The sequence below is a fragment of the Marmota monax genome, unplaced genomic scaffold (genome assembly GCF_021218885.2).
Source record: "Marmota monax isolate L192 unplaced genomic scaffold, Marmota_monax_Labrador192_F-V1.1 WCK01_AAM20220418_F8-fsc00030, whole genome shotgun sequence".
NCBI classification, from domain to species: domain Eukaryota; kingdom Metazoa; phylum Chordata; class Mammalia; order Rodentia; family Sciuridae; genus Marmota; species Marmota monax.
Window position 1 is genome coordinate 9,947,834 of NW_026691988.1, and position 14,635 is coordinate 9,962,468.

Genomic DNA, 14,635 nt, shown 5'->3' on the forward strand with positions numbered 1-14,635 from the left:
AACACTTCTTTTCTAAAATTTACAAGAAAAGATCCATGTGCCCCATGTAGTAGACAATTACTCAAAAGGATAAAAATCCCTTTTACTCAGGCCCAAATGCCATATCTGGTTATGTGAAAGGAAGGTGTTAATTCCTCAGAGAAGAAAAGGAGCCTTTAATTCATTAGGTTTGTTTTTGCCCCAAAGACATGTGTAAGATGGGTATCAAAGGTTTTATTTTGTAAACCTTAGAATGATTTGATGTGTGCAGTCCAACTTTTAGATGAGATTTTCATACCAAAAAAGAAAAAAGAAAAAGAAATTGACAGCGGCACTGGATTTAGAGCAAAAATCTCAGTATTGTCGTCCTATATAAGAAGGCAAAACTGTTGTATGTTGCATTTCAAGTATGTGGAAGTCAGGAGGGAAGGAGAGTCGCAAGAACATTACATTAAAATAAATACTTCACACACCTTTCTCCCATATCTAAAAGTGTTGAAATTCTAATTGGAGAAAATTAGAAGGTAGTTAGCAACTCAATTATTTATAAACAAATATAAAAACACACAAACCAAATGATGCAAAAAATCTTTTTAATCTAAAAACTCATTTCCCAGGGCTAATTAATAGCCAAACCCTACCAATTTTTATCAATTTATTTGACTAACAAGAGCTATCCAGCATTTTCTTCAAAGTAAGATAATATATAATAAATTTTGGTAAACTTTTCTAAATTAGGACATAATGCTGCAGGCATTCAAGGAAAAAAAAAATAGCAATATTTTTTTCTTTGGTGTAACCAAAAGGATATATCCAAAAGTTAGCAAATGTTGACATTTCAAGTGATAGAAATGGCCAAATGGAAGTTTAAACTCTGGTTACAAAACTCTTGTAAAAGGAACAGCTTCACCCACAGTTCTGTAGTGCAAGTTTTCAACTTTAATTCTGAAAAATAACTTTATTTAATAAGCAGGAAATAGATTCCATCAGTGTATCACTTACTCCTCTCCTCTGCCCTCACTTCTCCTCTCTCCCTCCCTCTAAGTCTCCACTATCACTTCAGTTCTCCAAGAAGGACTCAGCTGCTACTCAAGGAGGGAATTCACTTAAAAACTGCCCACACTTCTAAACCTCAGGCTCTAAAAGTCGTGTGTATGTGGCTGCACAGCAGCAGGCACCAAGTTTCAGCATTGCCACTTTCCATGTTTTTGCCATTTTTACAAAAAAGAAACAAAGCCTTCTTCCCCCCCAGAGAAAAGTACCTGAACCAGTTAGTTGCTTAGTCTTTACCAGCTCCTGGCTAGCCCTGCCTCCCCTTGGTGAGCATAAATATCCATGTGTTCTGCATTAAGAACCAACCAACTACCACCTCTTTCTTAGAAGTAATGATTTCTCCCTTCCTAGGGAACTCACTCATTTCCATAAGCATAATGCTTTGAAAGCAGTCACCACCTAGTCCAGAAGACTCCATTACTCTACCTATTAACTCTGACTTACTTTCTATTTCTGTACAGTATTGTGTGTGAGTGTGTATTTGTTAAAAAGTGTTCAAAATGCACACACACACACACACACCCAGCATTTTTTTGGGGGAAAAAAAACAAATCTTCCCCAGGAAGCACTTTCAGAAGTTTAAGCTTCTACTTGCTTTGAAGCCACAACAGCAAGTGGCCAGTGAATCCTAAGGGACCCGCAGCTTTGGGGCCCACAGCACCCACGCTGAGTGGGAAGCAGTAAGCCAGGGAAGGGCCCCTCAGGCTCCCTAGAGCGGTGCATGGCTCTCTCCCCCATCACCCGGGAGCGGCCCAATCTAGTCCTAACTCTCCTCCCTCCCAGTGCCCCCACATTGCTCTGGGGGATCCCTGTCCTCTGTCCTGGCTACCCCGTTGGTGCGCCCGGGAGCCCGTGGTTGCATGGAGGTGACAGGCCCCTCGTCGCACAGCAGGCTGCCCTCCTCCATCTCTTCGCCGGCCAGTCCGTCCAGGGAACATGCCTTCGTGCTGTCCAGAGCCTGGTGAGCCCTGTTGTCCGCAGGCTCCACGGGCTCCCCTTCGCCCTCAGAGATGACGGTCATGGGGCTGCTCTGGATGCGGTTCCGCACCCCATACCTGCTGCTGGCCGCAGAGGGGGGCGTGCGGCTGCGGCCGTACCTGGGCCCGGAAAAGGACAGACTCCGCGGCATCAAGCCTTCGTTCTTGGCCCACTCCTCCTGGGCCCTTCTGTTCTTGCTGGGGGAGCAGCTTGATGGGCTCTCGGGGGTGTCTGGCGCAGGCTCGGACCTGGACCTCTGGAACCGCGGGTCTGTGTTCTTGAGCATCTCTGCCGCCGACATGCGGGCGCTGGTGTCGGAGCGACTCCCCTTTTTCAGCAGCAGAGCTTTGAAGTTGTCGCTGCTGGTGCTGCTCTTCCGCACGCTTCTCTGAATCGACCCCACTTGCTTCGGAGAGGCCAGGCTGGGGGTAGCGCCCGTGGGTGTCACTGGCGGGGAGGGAGAATGGTTTCGGGAGTGATCGTCCTCCGAATCTTTACGGCCAAGGACTTTCCTTTTGGATCTGAGATAACATTGAGATAAAGGTCATTTCTCAGTACTCTCTGCCACAGTCACCCTGACGCTCTAAGCACACCTTCAGTTACTTAAGATTTGCTTTAAAAAAAAAAAGTATTTTAACTATGGGAAACTTCAACACCCTTGGGGGGGGGGGATGTTTGCTGCATTCCTATGAGAATTATTATTATTCCTATGAGAATTATTCCATAATGGCCCATGATGATCATCAACTGTGGCCACTCTCCACTCTCGTGGGAAACAGAACTCAGGTATCCAATTACCTAACACGCACAGGTCCATTTCCAATTTTCAGTAATTGCCATTTTTCAGCCAATGCCCCTAGACTGGGCTGATCCCAAATGAACTTCTGCTTACCCTGCTCTCTACTCCTGCTTGTCTTGGTGGGTGCTTGTGCCTGAACAGGCCTAACAGATGAGTGGTCCCCATAATATCCTCTAAACTAAGACATGACCCACATTTTAGAACAACTCTAGGGGGTAAAAAAATGATACTTTCTGTCATTCTAGAGTTTGACATAAAATTCATTTCCCTCTGCTCTTACAGGATTGTGTGTCAACCTCTAGAAATCTAGTTTTCCAGAAAACAAAAAAAGCCAACTGTGCCACAGACTTTCATGACTTTAGAAAACCTCACACTGATCAGATAGAAAATAAGAGGGATGGGGCAATGTGTGCAAGAGGAGAGGCTGATCAAAGGAAGTATAAGGTTTTCTGTGTGAAGGTCTTGCTTTGGGTCTCTAAAAATCTTCCATTCAATGTGCACAGTAGTGCTGGGAAACAGAATGTGGCAGATGGACCAAGTGCCCCTTGATGGTTCTTCATAGATAGTTACTCAGTGTGTGACGTCTCTTCAGCTAACTGTGGGTAAACTTGCTATAAGGAATCTTGACACAGTTAATAAAATAAAGACATGGGTATTTATTTTCTCCTGCTACTAAATTCTAGCTCAGGTAGCAGGTAAAGTTTGAGAATATGGTAACGGCACACACAGATTAAGAAGTGAATCAAAAAACTACCAATCTTCTAGCTTGTAAGCTGGGGCAAGATACCCATTCCTGCTGCACCTCAGTCCCTGTACTTAGGGGATGTTTGCTGGATGAGATGAGGTAAAGAACCTCTGGGGTCACACAGCCAAGGTTAAATCCCACCTCTAAAGATTTTCTTGTTGTGTGACCTTGGTCAAGTTAGATTTTCTATTTTGTTATCTATCTGAAAAGAGGAAATAATAGTGTATAGCTCATTCTTCCTTAATAAAGATCAATGCTATAATAGCCATCAGTGTCAGGGTGAGAGATGTGCTTAACAAAGCTTTGAGTGCCATATAGGAAAATGAGTTCTTCTTTCCTGCCACCAGTCCAGCTTTATTTTTTATATGGCCTATGTAGTAAGGCAGAGGGAAGGTTGGGCCCCTGTTGGCTACTTAGGACACTTTGGTGTTCCAAGGGTTGTCTCCCACTTTGGGCTGAAAAGAAGCTACCAAAGTGGAGGACAGGAAGTGATAAAGACCCAAGACAAGGGTATGAGGGTGGCCAGAACTGATAGAACACGAGTGCCTATGGTACCTTGGTTCAATGGTCCTGCTCAGCAATCAACAAGAACAGTGGCCTGGTCTAAGTGAATGACCCATGACAGCACAGAAATAAGCACATCTCAGAATTGTAGAAGAAGAGAAGAATTTAGATAGTCCAACCACTTTGGGTTGTAGAGAAGGTAGCTGAGGTCTAGAGGGTGAAAGCTCACAGCTGCTTGGGACAGCTGGGACTTGAAGGAGTTTCGTTCCACTTATAGCACATGGCCCCACAACCAGCACTGCTTGTCCCCTGAAGCAGCTTTGCTCATCTCAGTCCTTTAGGTATTGGTCTGTGGTGTAATTTCTTGTTTGGCTTTCAGATGGTGAAGGTGTCCTGAGGTACATAAAATAAGCTGCAACTATGCTTGATAAAAGATATGGCCGTAGTGTAGATTTAGAATTTAGTGTAGATTTAGAATTTAAAAAGAAGATGGGATTTTAGAAAAGCTTTGTTGGTCCTCAAGAGCAGTTGCCCCTTAAAATCAGAATTCAATTTGAACAAATGGATTATTTGCGTATATACACATACTTATGTATACCTAGGTAGGTATGAATTTTAAAGATGTCTGTAAGAAGTACTCAAACAGTTAACACTGTCTTAAAAGCTAATTACTTCAATAAATATAAAAACTTCACACCTCAACTGGCATTCTACACTTTCCATCTGGCTTTAAATCTGAAATGAATTAATTTGCATTATAACATTTGAAAGCTGTGTTTCAATTTAGATAGCCTTTATTTTAAATTATGAATTTAGGTGCTGAAGGACATGAAAAAAAAAAAAAAGCCCTAAATATCACAGACTTCAGATAACATCTGCTAACACAGTATTAATACTACAACAGAAATCCATGTGTGTCCTTGCTTTCTTTTCAGAATTCATTCCTAAGGCTACTTGGACTTTACTTCTCTCATGTGTACAGAGAATGATACAGACTGGCCAATTTCTACATCTGTAGTAGATGTAACTGTCTAGTAAGAGAAACCACAAAATTTTCAGTTCCTTCTGAAGGTTGCCAAAATAAAATGTAGAAGAGACCTTTGGCATATTTTTAGGAAAAGCATGCAGTCATTTGGCTCCACAACAGTTGGGTTTCCTTGAGACTAAGTATTTAGTACACAGAGCAACCAGGCAACACACATCCTTGGGGCTTGCTATTATAAATATATATTACTATATATTTAGCAACTCAATACATTCCATACTAAATGAAAGACTTTGAGTCTTGGAAGAATTTCCTGACAGTTAAATTCCAATTGGTCTCGTTTAATTCAGAAAATATTTATTGAGTGCTTATTATGTGTCTAGCATGGTTAAAGTTAGAAACATCTGTGTAAACTTCTAGAAATGCCACTAAATTGGCTTAAAAAGATGCAACATTTTTCATTTCCCTGTTTTGAGAAGTAGTTGGATAACTAGCTACTTTTTCATTTCTAATGAGATCAAGAAGCCAGTTGGAAAATGTTGCAGGGGGCAGTCTTCAGGGTCTATTACACCACTATTTAGGCTGGGAGGCAAAAACCATAATCTTCACATATTCCTCAATTTGCCAGCTTGGCTTCTCCCAGGTTACATGTTTATATTTGTATAAGGAGTTCCAGGTAAGGACAGCACCATTCTTTGCATGTCATGTAACAGTTTTTTTTTTTTTTTTTTTTTTTCAGCTAAATTCCAAGAATTCAAGGACAGTGTTGACATGGTTGTTTATGTACAGAATCAAAGGATTTTATGCATGCTTTATTTCAGGAGGAAAAAAAAGGACCTTGGATCAGGGGGAAAAAGAGGTCTTGACAGCATAAGGGCATTCATAATGGTTACCCAAAAAATCTGAAAGTCTCTGATAACGAAGTCTAGAAGGAAGCAAAAGCTTTATGTATCATTATGGCCTAAAATACTTGCACATGAATAATCTTATCAATTTTTATAATGACATTATTATGGGACCACTCAGCTATAACCAGAAAAATGATGCAGCAAATGAAATGTTAGTGCTCAATCGCATTTACTCTTAAGGTGACCGCATATGAAAAACTAATAGTTTTGGCAGTTTATTTTGAAAAAATGAACCTATACTTTTTTAACTCAACAATTTCCAATGCCAGTAGATGGCACTAGTGGCATATGGTAACAAGCAAATTTACTTCCTTTGCTCCTGCTTAAAAAGAGATGTACTCTTATTGAAACATTTAAGGACCAAAGAAACTATACCATAAAATTATGGTTTTTCTGTAAAATGGAAAAACATAATAATAAACTAAACACCCTTACGAAGGGAGCTCTGTAGAGCTCGTCTGTGCCTCCTAAGTCCAATGCCACAGCGTATCTCACCTGACCTGGATCACCAGCTGCTTTAATCTGATTCTTGTAAATACACTGTCATATGACTGACACATTGTCTTTTGTCACAGAGCAGTGTCTACCAGAAATCATCATATTAAGACTCTGTTCCCAATATCATTGTCAGAATCAGTGAACAGAGTAAAACAGAAATTGGAGTCAGAGGAAATAAAGGCACAGAAAGAAACGCACTAAAAAATCAATAATAAAGTCAATGAGCTGAGACTGGATGGCGGGAGAAGCATCAAGAAAACAAAGTAGAGGAACCATTTGGAAAGAAGGAATTATAAAGAGAATTAAGGAAGGAGTTGTGATACCTGTGAATAGCTGCAAAAAGGTCTTCTGTGGTCCTGGGTCTGGTGGGGGTCATCACCTCGTCACTCCCATCCCCCTTAAGGAGGAAGTCGCAGGCTTCTGAGGAGGAGCCGGCAGCATTGGTCTCCAGTGCCCCAGCTGAGAGAAACACACACGCAGGCGACACAAGATGCACAGTGACTAGAATTTCAGTCCTTCGCCAAGCTCTGAAATATGCTGCTTCCCTGCCACTCCTGACAATCTAAGAACCACAGGGAATGCAGCGGGCTCTATAGTTTGTGATTTTACAAAGATGGGGGAAATGACACCAGCCTGACAGCCAGAACTCATTCTTTTCTGTTACAGAACTTGTACTCAATTGCTCTTAAATTTTGTTAGAACATTTCTTTGCAGCTCTTCAGAAGGGAGATTACTCAGTGTTATTTCATACCTAGCCTGCTGCAGACCACCCCCACCTCCCTATTTTATATCATTCTACAAGCTCTTACATTAGACCTGAGTTTTAAAAATATTTCATAAAATGAAAAGTTGGTAATTTAATGTTTAAGAAGCCCACCCACTGCTTTACCATAAATCTTATCTGGTCTACCCGGGTTCCACATGAGAGCATTCAGTAGCCCTATTTGGCTTAGCTGCAGGTAGATGATCAGAGGTGCACAGCAAGGGAAGCCAGACTTACCTTCTCCCTCCTGTTCAGAGAGGCAGCTCTCCGCATTGCCCCCACCATCCACACTGTTCACGGCTGGCTCTTCCTGCGTGGGGGCTGGTAAGGCATCAGGCTGTACCATGGGGACATTGGCTTCCACTCTGCTGGGATACAGGGATCCTGCAGCTCCTCCCTCCAGAACTGAGCTGCTGGGGTCCGTAGCATGAGAACCGGCTGGGGCTGCAGAACTCTCTTTTGCCTCTCTGCTGTGCACAGAAACCTCCTCTGCCCGGATGGAGTTTCGGAAGACTTCCCTCCTGTTCTCAGAGGGTTCTGCAGCGAAATCTCTCTGTGGAGGTGGCACCACCAGGAACAGTTTGGGTTTCTTGGAGATGGGAGGTGGCTTCCTGCTGGGTGAAGAGTCTGGGAGAGGGGCAGTGCTGGGGCCAGGCAGAACCTCTGCTTCCTCAGTGCCCAGCCCAGGACTTGGAGCCCCATGCCTAAGGCTCAGAGGGCTGCCATGCTCCGCTGCACTGTCATGGTCACCCTGACTTGGGTTCTTGGCAGGCGTTGGAAGCAAGCTTGTCACAGAGGCAGGCTGGCTTTCACTCTCCATTTCATTTATGCTATTTCGGGATTTCAGGAAAGCAGATGGCTTTAAGTGATACTGTGGAGCAGTTGGAGCTCGTTGTTCCTGAGCCACTGGTTCAGACAACAGAGCTACCTCGGTGCCCGAGTTCTTTCTCACGGGCCTCAACTGCACCATCTGTAGTGCTTCCGTGGTGATCAGGGGCAGCGGTGGTCTGCTGTTCTCTTCCTTGTTTGAAGGCCGCCTCAAGGACTCCTGGGAGGACCCCAGCTGGCCAGAGCTTTTGAAAGAAGGCCTGGTGTCTTTCATGAATTTGGGGTCAAGCGGTGGAGCAGGTGGGGGGTCCGAGCTGGATATGAAAGGTGGAGGCAATGGCAAGGAAGCCAAAGAGTCTTGAGGGAAGCGGGGAGGGGGGAGGCACCCGTCGGGGGGGCAGCCGAAGGGGGTGAGAGCTTCTGGGGGTGGAGGGGGGAACTGAGGAGAGTGAGGCAGAGGAGAGCCCTGGGAGCAATCTGCTGAAGGAGGAGGGGGAGGAAGAACAGGGGACTTGTCAGCAGGATATGGAGCTGGAAGAGGAGGAAGAGGAGGAGGAGGAGGAGGAGGAGCAAGGGCCGAGGACCCTGCTGAGTCTGACTTCTTCACAGTGCCACTTCCTTCAGTAGAAGTATTAGAGGAGAGAGAAGTGGACGATGAGGACACGGACACAGAAGAAATCAGCGAGGATTTTCTTTCTGGTACCTTGGGCTTGGCCTTCACCTTCCCATTTGCTGGTGACGCTGATTTTAAAAACACAGGCACAGGGGTGAGTGCTGTGGGTGTATTCGACTGGCTGGAATACCCACTGGACGGAGAAGTGACTCTCTGTGACTTCTCCGGTGATGTGATCTTTGGTTTGACTGGACCACCAGGCACTTGGGGCATTGTGGCCCTGGACCCCTCTTGGATGTGGTGGACTGGCCCGTTTCCAGTTGGTGCCCCGCTGCTGGCTGAACAGCCCCCTGCTGGGTTCCCCGGGTCTTCTTGCATGCCTGTGTAGTCGATGTAGTAGCCCCAAGGGTCTGTGTACTCTGACTTGACACTGCTTGTGTCGCTCTGTGAGGGTGTGACCCCGCACAGGGAGTAGACATTGGGGTTGGTGGCAGAGGTCATGCTGCTGCCAGCGCTGACTGTGCTCTGGCTCCGGGAACGAGGCAGCCAGGGCTCCTCCAAGTCACTGCAGGGGCTCTGTGAGGGTGAGCTGCTGCCCTTGCCTGGGAGGCTCAGCTGCAGCGAGTGCTGAAGTGTGGCAATGAGGCTCTCGTTGAGCACCTGCCCATTAGTCTGGGTCTTCTTCGGGATCCTGCGGAGAGAGTCCGTCCGGGAGGGTGGCAGGGGAGGTTTCTTTGCTTTCTTCAAAGAGATGTTTCTAGAAAATGTTTTATCATGGTAATGTGGCCGGTCCCCTTGGCTTTTCTGAGACTTTCCATCGAAAACATTGACCACGCTGTGCCTGGGATTCCCAAAGCCATCGCTGCTACCGCACAGATTCCCAGACCCACGTCCAGGGTCACCGTGTATGGATGTGGAGTAGCCGACGTGATCTTCTGAATACAAGGACCTGGCATCCTCTTTGATGGATGTTTGGTCTAAACTGCAGCTACTCATGTTACTTGTGGGGGTGGAGTAACCAGGAGTGGCCAAATGTGGCTTCAGTGGAGATGCCCGCCCGTTGTCAGAGGTTTTGTATTCCCAAGGCTCTGAGCTGCCATGCCCTCTCTCCCCTGAATAACTAGATTCACTCTTCCCATGCACATCCTGGGGGTGACCCGGGAAGCTCAGGCTGTTTCTATAATTATAGGGCATGGCTCGGGACCCATTCTCCCTATCTGCTGGGGCATTTAGTGAAACCTCTGAATCACAGAGGGACAACAGTGTGGTAGCACCAGGAGAATGATTATCTAAGGCCATGGAAGGATGTCCCTCACGCCAGTGGTGACTAGGGGCCTGATGATCCTCTTTCACAGCGTGTCTAGAGACGAGGTGGTCTCTGGATTTCATCTTGGAGTATGAGGATGAGCCAGTCATTTTACTGTCCAGCTGCCCTGCACTCTGAGCAGTGTGAATAACAATGACCTCTGAAGAGGACAAGAGCGTGGCATTTGGGATGATGCTGGTAGAGTAGGTCGCATGAGGAGAAACCACACATGCTGGGCTGGTTATGTTTTCACTCTCAAAGTGCCTCAGCTCCTGGGATTTGGGCCTCAAAAGTGGCCCTGTCCTGGAGGCACCTCCTAAATGTCCTAAGTTTTCATCTCCTTGTAAGTGAGCCCTCTGGTAGCGGAAAGTGCCCTCCATGTCTTCTGTAGGGCCCAGGGCACCCAGTCTTGACTCCAGGGAGTGAGCGTTCACTCTGGCTGCAGAACGTGGAAGACTGTGGAAGCCAGCATCGTTGTTCAGACGGGAAGGGCCCACAATACCCGCCGAGTCACTCAGCACAGACATGTTGCCCGAGGAGCCTGAGAAGTGGCTCATCTGGGCAGCAATGCCAAGCCCCTTATACGCCCTGATTCTTCTCATGGAAGGAGGTACAACTTTCATGTCCTCAGTCTGACAGCTGGAGTCCCTGGTTTCTGAGCGCGGCCCAGCAGACCGGCAGCTATCAAGCCTTCCTAGCGTGGAGTAGTGGTCTGGGGTGTACACTGAGTGGCCACCAACATCATCTTGGCCAGTGCCCAATGCTGGAGAGAAAGCAGAAAGAGGCTCGTTACCTGAAAATAGGAATCTACAGGTTGTCATCTGTACCCTCAGCCCCTTCTGACTCTGTTGTAATTAGAAAAGGTCCCCCCCCCCCCAATTTAGTTCTTTTTTTTTTTTTTCCTCCTGTAGGGACCTAACTGAATTTAAATAGTTCCGGATATCTTCTAAAATAAAAACCCTTATTATCAACTTCATACATTTATTTTCTCTTTAACTTGTACTTCAAGTCCTCCCCTTAGAGTTGGAGAGCTGCATGTGGAATTCTCAGACACTCCCTTTGAGACCAAGGCTGCTTGCTGAGTGCTCTGTGGAGTCTGTACTTTTCAAATATCTTTCAGTAAAGACTTCAATGCGCCCTTTCCCCCACCAGGGGATGGCCCAGCAGTGACCCAGAACTATCTAGTCATGACCCTCTTTCCCCCCAATAGATGAGTGTACTCGTGGAACAACAGGGCCACAGACACACCATTTATGAGGGATATTGGTATAAAATTGTGTTAATTACATCTGATTCTTTATGTCAGGAGGAAATCCTAAGACAATGAAAATTGATGTACAGGCCCATCTGTGTTTCAAACATTTCATTATCCATCTTAAGCCATTATCATCTGTCTGTTGGTGACATTCAAAATTCAATAGCAATCTGTTGTGTTTTGGTGCAGAGAGAGCAGCAGGAACTGATCCAGTGAGCATTTCCTCAAATCAGGATTATTCATTTCTTGGAGTCTTACAACCAGAGAGTAGTATGTTAAATAGAAGGAAATAATCATGCAGAAAGAGAAGGAAGCGGACATGAAAAATTGTTCAGTGTAGATGCACAGATGTCAAGCCACCCAGAAAAGAACAGAGCTTAAAAAAAAAAAAAAAAATTGTGAAGCCAAGAACTTACTCGAAGTGTACTGAGAAAATGAAATCAATTCTTAGAACAAATTAAATCTTTAAAAATAGTAGCAAAACCATGGCTCTATGTTGTTTGTCTTCATTCAGTAAGAAATATATGTGGGGACATAGCCAAACATAATTATATACGAACAAAATGATCCTCTCTGATTCTAGAAAATCAAACCTTGTAGCACAATATTCAGATTGATTTCTGTGTAGTTTTAAGAGTCAGGAAAAAAATTCAAAATTTTGTCTGATTCATTTAAATGAAAGGCAACAAATTAATCCTCAGATAAAACTTGGAAGTAAATATTCAAGATCATACTTGGATTTTTAAAGTGCTGTATGCTGGCTACTATCCAGAGTCCAGTATTTATGGATTCTGAAGTAAAAACTACATATTTCTAAGCAAATAAATCACTGTAATTCAAGGAAGCATCCTTGTATGGTTATTTATTATTATTATTATTATTATTATTATTATGATTATTATTATTATTATTATTTAATCCAATCCCTGATACCTGGGCAGTGTGGAGAGCAAGGTATCTTTCCCAATTGAATGCTTTTCCTTTAGAGAATCATTTCGTTTTTTGTCTAATTTATCTAGCCATACTTTAAATTGAAGACCAATTTAAAAGAAACAATAAAGTGTCTGTTTCTGATAATCATTAGGTAAGTAGTACAGACTTGCAAACCACAGTTCTCATAAGTCCAGAACGCTGGGAGACATGGCAAGGTAAACTAGAGGTCTCAAAAAGATGGGGCAAAAATATAAACCAATATTTTTGCTTAATTAAACTCTATTCAAATGTTACTTTCCCTCATTCCATCTATCAGTCCTTCAATTAATCTATCTATTAGAAATTAGAGTCACTAATTGTCTATTAAAAAAAAAAACTAGCTCTAGCTTAGATAGAGTTCTCTCAGTGGCTCCAACTGTCATTCAGGCCATGTCATTGGCTGTGCAATGACTCTGTCTCATGTCTAGCAACAGTCACAACCCAAATGATGCAGGGAAAGCTATTTTCTTTCCTCCACCATTAGTGGTGGTTCCTTGTCACATGCAGAAGAGAAATGAACATAGGTTTCAGGGACCCAATCATCAATTTAAGAAATATTAAAATTATAGAAGCTAAGATTTCCCTAGCTGGACAGGTCACTGTAGTAAGATCCAAGTGGCAACTGAGTTACTGACTCACACTGTGAGTTCAAAGTGATGAAAGTTTGTAACTGTTAGGTTCCAGGCTTCATATCACATGTCATAGCCACGGTACATACATCATATGTACTTATGTGTATGCACATCTTATTCTTCCACTTTTTACACAAAGTCATCCAGCACCTACTTATCCCAAATGGAAATCCACTTAAAAAACAGCTTACCTCAAAACATTAACCTTGTTATCTTATAAAAGTCCTGTTTGTCCTTAAAGTCACTCCTTTGGGTTAAGGCACATCTCCTAAAAAGACCAGCTAAAGTACATTACCTGAGTATGATGAGGAATTAGCCTATTAAACACCTGCTGAGCATACCAGTACAGATCTCAAATGTGTTAGCTGTCTCAAGAAGAAAGAGTCTGAAAGAATAATCCACAGCTAAGTGTTGAGAAGGAGAAATCACAGGTGACATTGAGGCATAAGTTTGGAGAAGGTGCCTGGAGGACTCAGGTAGCACAGGAGCAGCATGCTGCACGAACCAAAGACAGACTTCTCAAATTCCTTGGGCTCAGTAGCAGCCCTGCCTTCGTTTCTACCAAACCCTTCTGTTATGGAACGGGACAAGCTCCTGCACACCCAAGTGCGCCTCAGGAGCTACCTATAGCAGAGGCAAAACATTGCTATTCTTGTCCTAATGTTGCTATACTCTAGAAGGCGCAGAATAGGTATTGCAGTCAATGGAAGTAAAAGAGAAAATGCCAGGTAAAGAGGAGCGTGCTCTCCCCACTCCCAGGCATTAAGCAGGGGTGATGGGGGAAAACGTTTGTGGCACTGGAAGCCAAATGTGACCTCAAAGTACTGCAATAGAAATATCACTATTGTTCAGATAAGCTCATTTTGACCAAAAGACTAGTAAGCAATTTCAGAAACCATGATTCTGAGTTTCCAGAGTATAATCTTTAATAGTAAATCAAAGTAAATAATATAAGGCAAAGGAACTATGAGGTCATAACCCACAGATTGGAGAAAGAGGAAGAGGCAAATTTCAAGATAGGTAGCATTATGTTCTCCATAACGACAACAGTGGCTACTACATTAATAGTAATCCCAGGAACCAAGTGCCATCACATGGAGAATTTTACTTAGTCCTCAACTAACCCCATAAAGTACACCCAGTCATATCACTACCCCATTTGTGGGATGAGGAAGTAGACTCAGAGGGGTGACGTAATCTCACCCAGAGAACAACTGGCAGAGTCAAAATTCCAACTGAAGAAGTCTAGTGCTGGAGTCCTGCTCCTGACCTAGGAGCTAAGCTAAACTGCCCCTGCGGACATTCCTGCAGGGCCTTGTTAAAGGACAGGGAGAGGAATCTATTACAGAGAAGAGAATGAAAGGATTATCCAAAGGGCATAAAAAGACAAGCACAAGGACATCAGGTAAGCCAACAGTGAATGAAACGACTTTTTCTACCAGCCCCCATTGGTTTGATCATAGGTTGCAAAATACTGAACAAAAGAGCTATGAGTTCCATTGATAGTAACAAAGGTACCTGACACCCAACAACTATTTTCTGTCATAATGACATTTACGACTATCTCATATTGCTGCCTCTCGTGAAAAAAATGCCACCAGCACGTCAGTGAAAGTACTGAAATCCACCCTCGTAAGGTGAAGTCCAAGAATGAGGTTTTGGTTCTTAAGAACTTAAGATCTACATGAACAGTCAGTGTAAATATGGAAATAATCAGTGTTCAAGATGCCTAGAGATGACGGCAAACCCAATTTCTATCATCCTACTTACGTTTACACAAAAGCTCTTCCCTGCTATCTTGTCCCCAAAATGCAGTA

At 44.0% G+C, this 14,635-nt stretch overlaps 1 protein-coding gene across 4 annotated transcripts in view; it reads right to left on the reverse strand.

Annotated features, from left to right (window-relative positions):
• Window positions 1-555: 555 nt before the first annotated feature.
• Nhsl1 (NHS like 1) overlaps window positions 556-14,635 on the reverse strand; it is a 126,681-nt gene continuing 112,601 nt past the window's right edge. For all 4 annotated transcript variants that reach the window (XM_046450292.2, XM_046450299.2, XM_058581553.1 and 1 more), the window contains 3 exons: window positions 7,450-10,722; window positions 6,773-6,908; window positions 556-2,531 (listed from right to left, as the gene is read on the reverse strand). In XM_046450292.2, coding sequence (XP_046306248.1) covers window positions 1,796-2,531; window positions 6,773-6,908; window positions 7,450-10,722 — 4,145 coding nt within the window. In that variant the 3' untranslated portion in view covers window positions 556-1,795. The remainder of the gene's footprint in view (window positions 2,532-6,772; window positions 6,909-7,449; window positions 10,723-14,635) is intronic.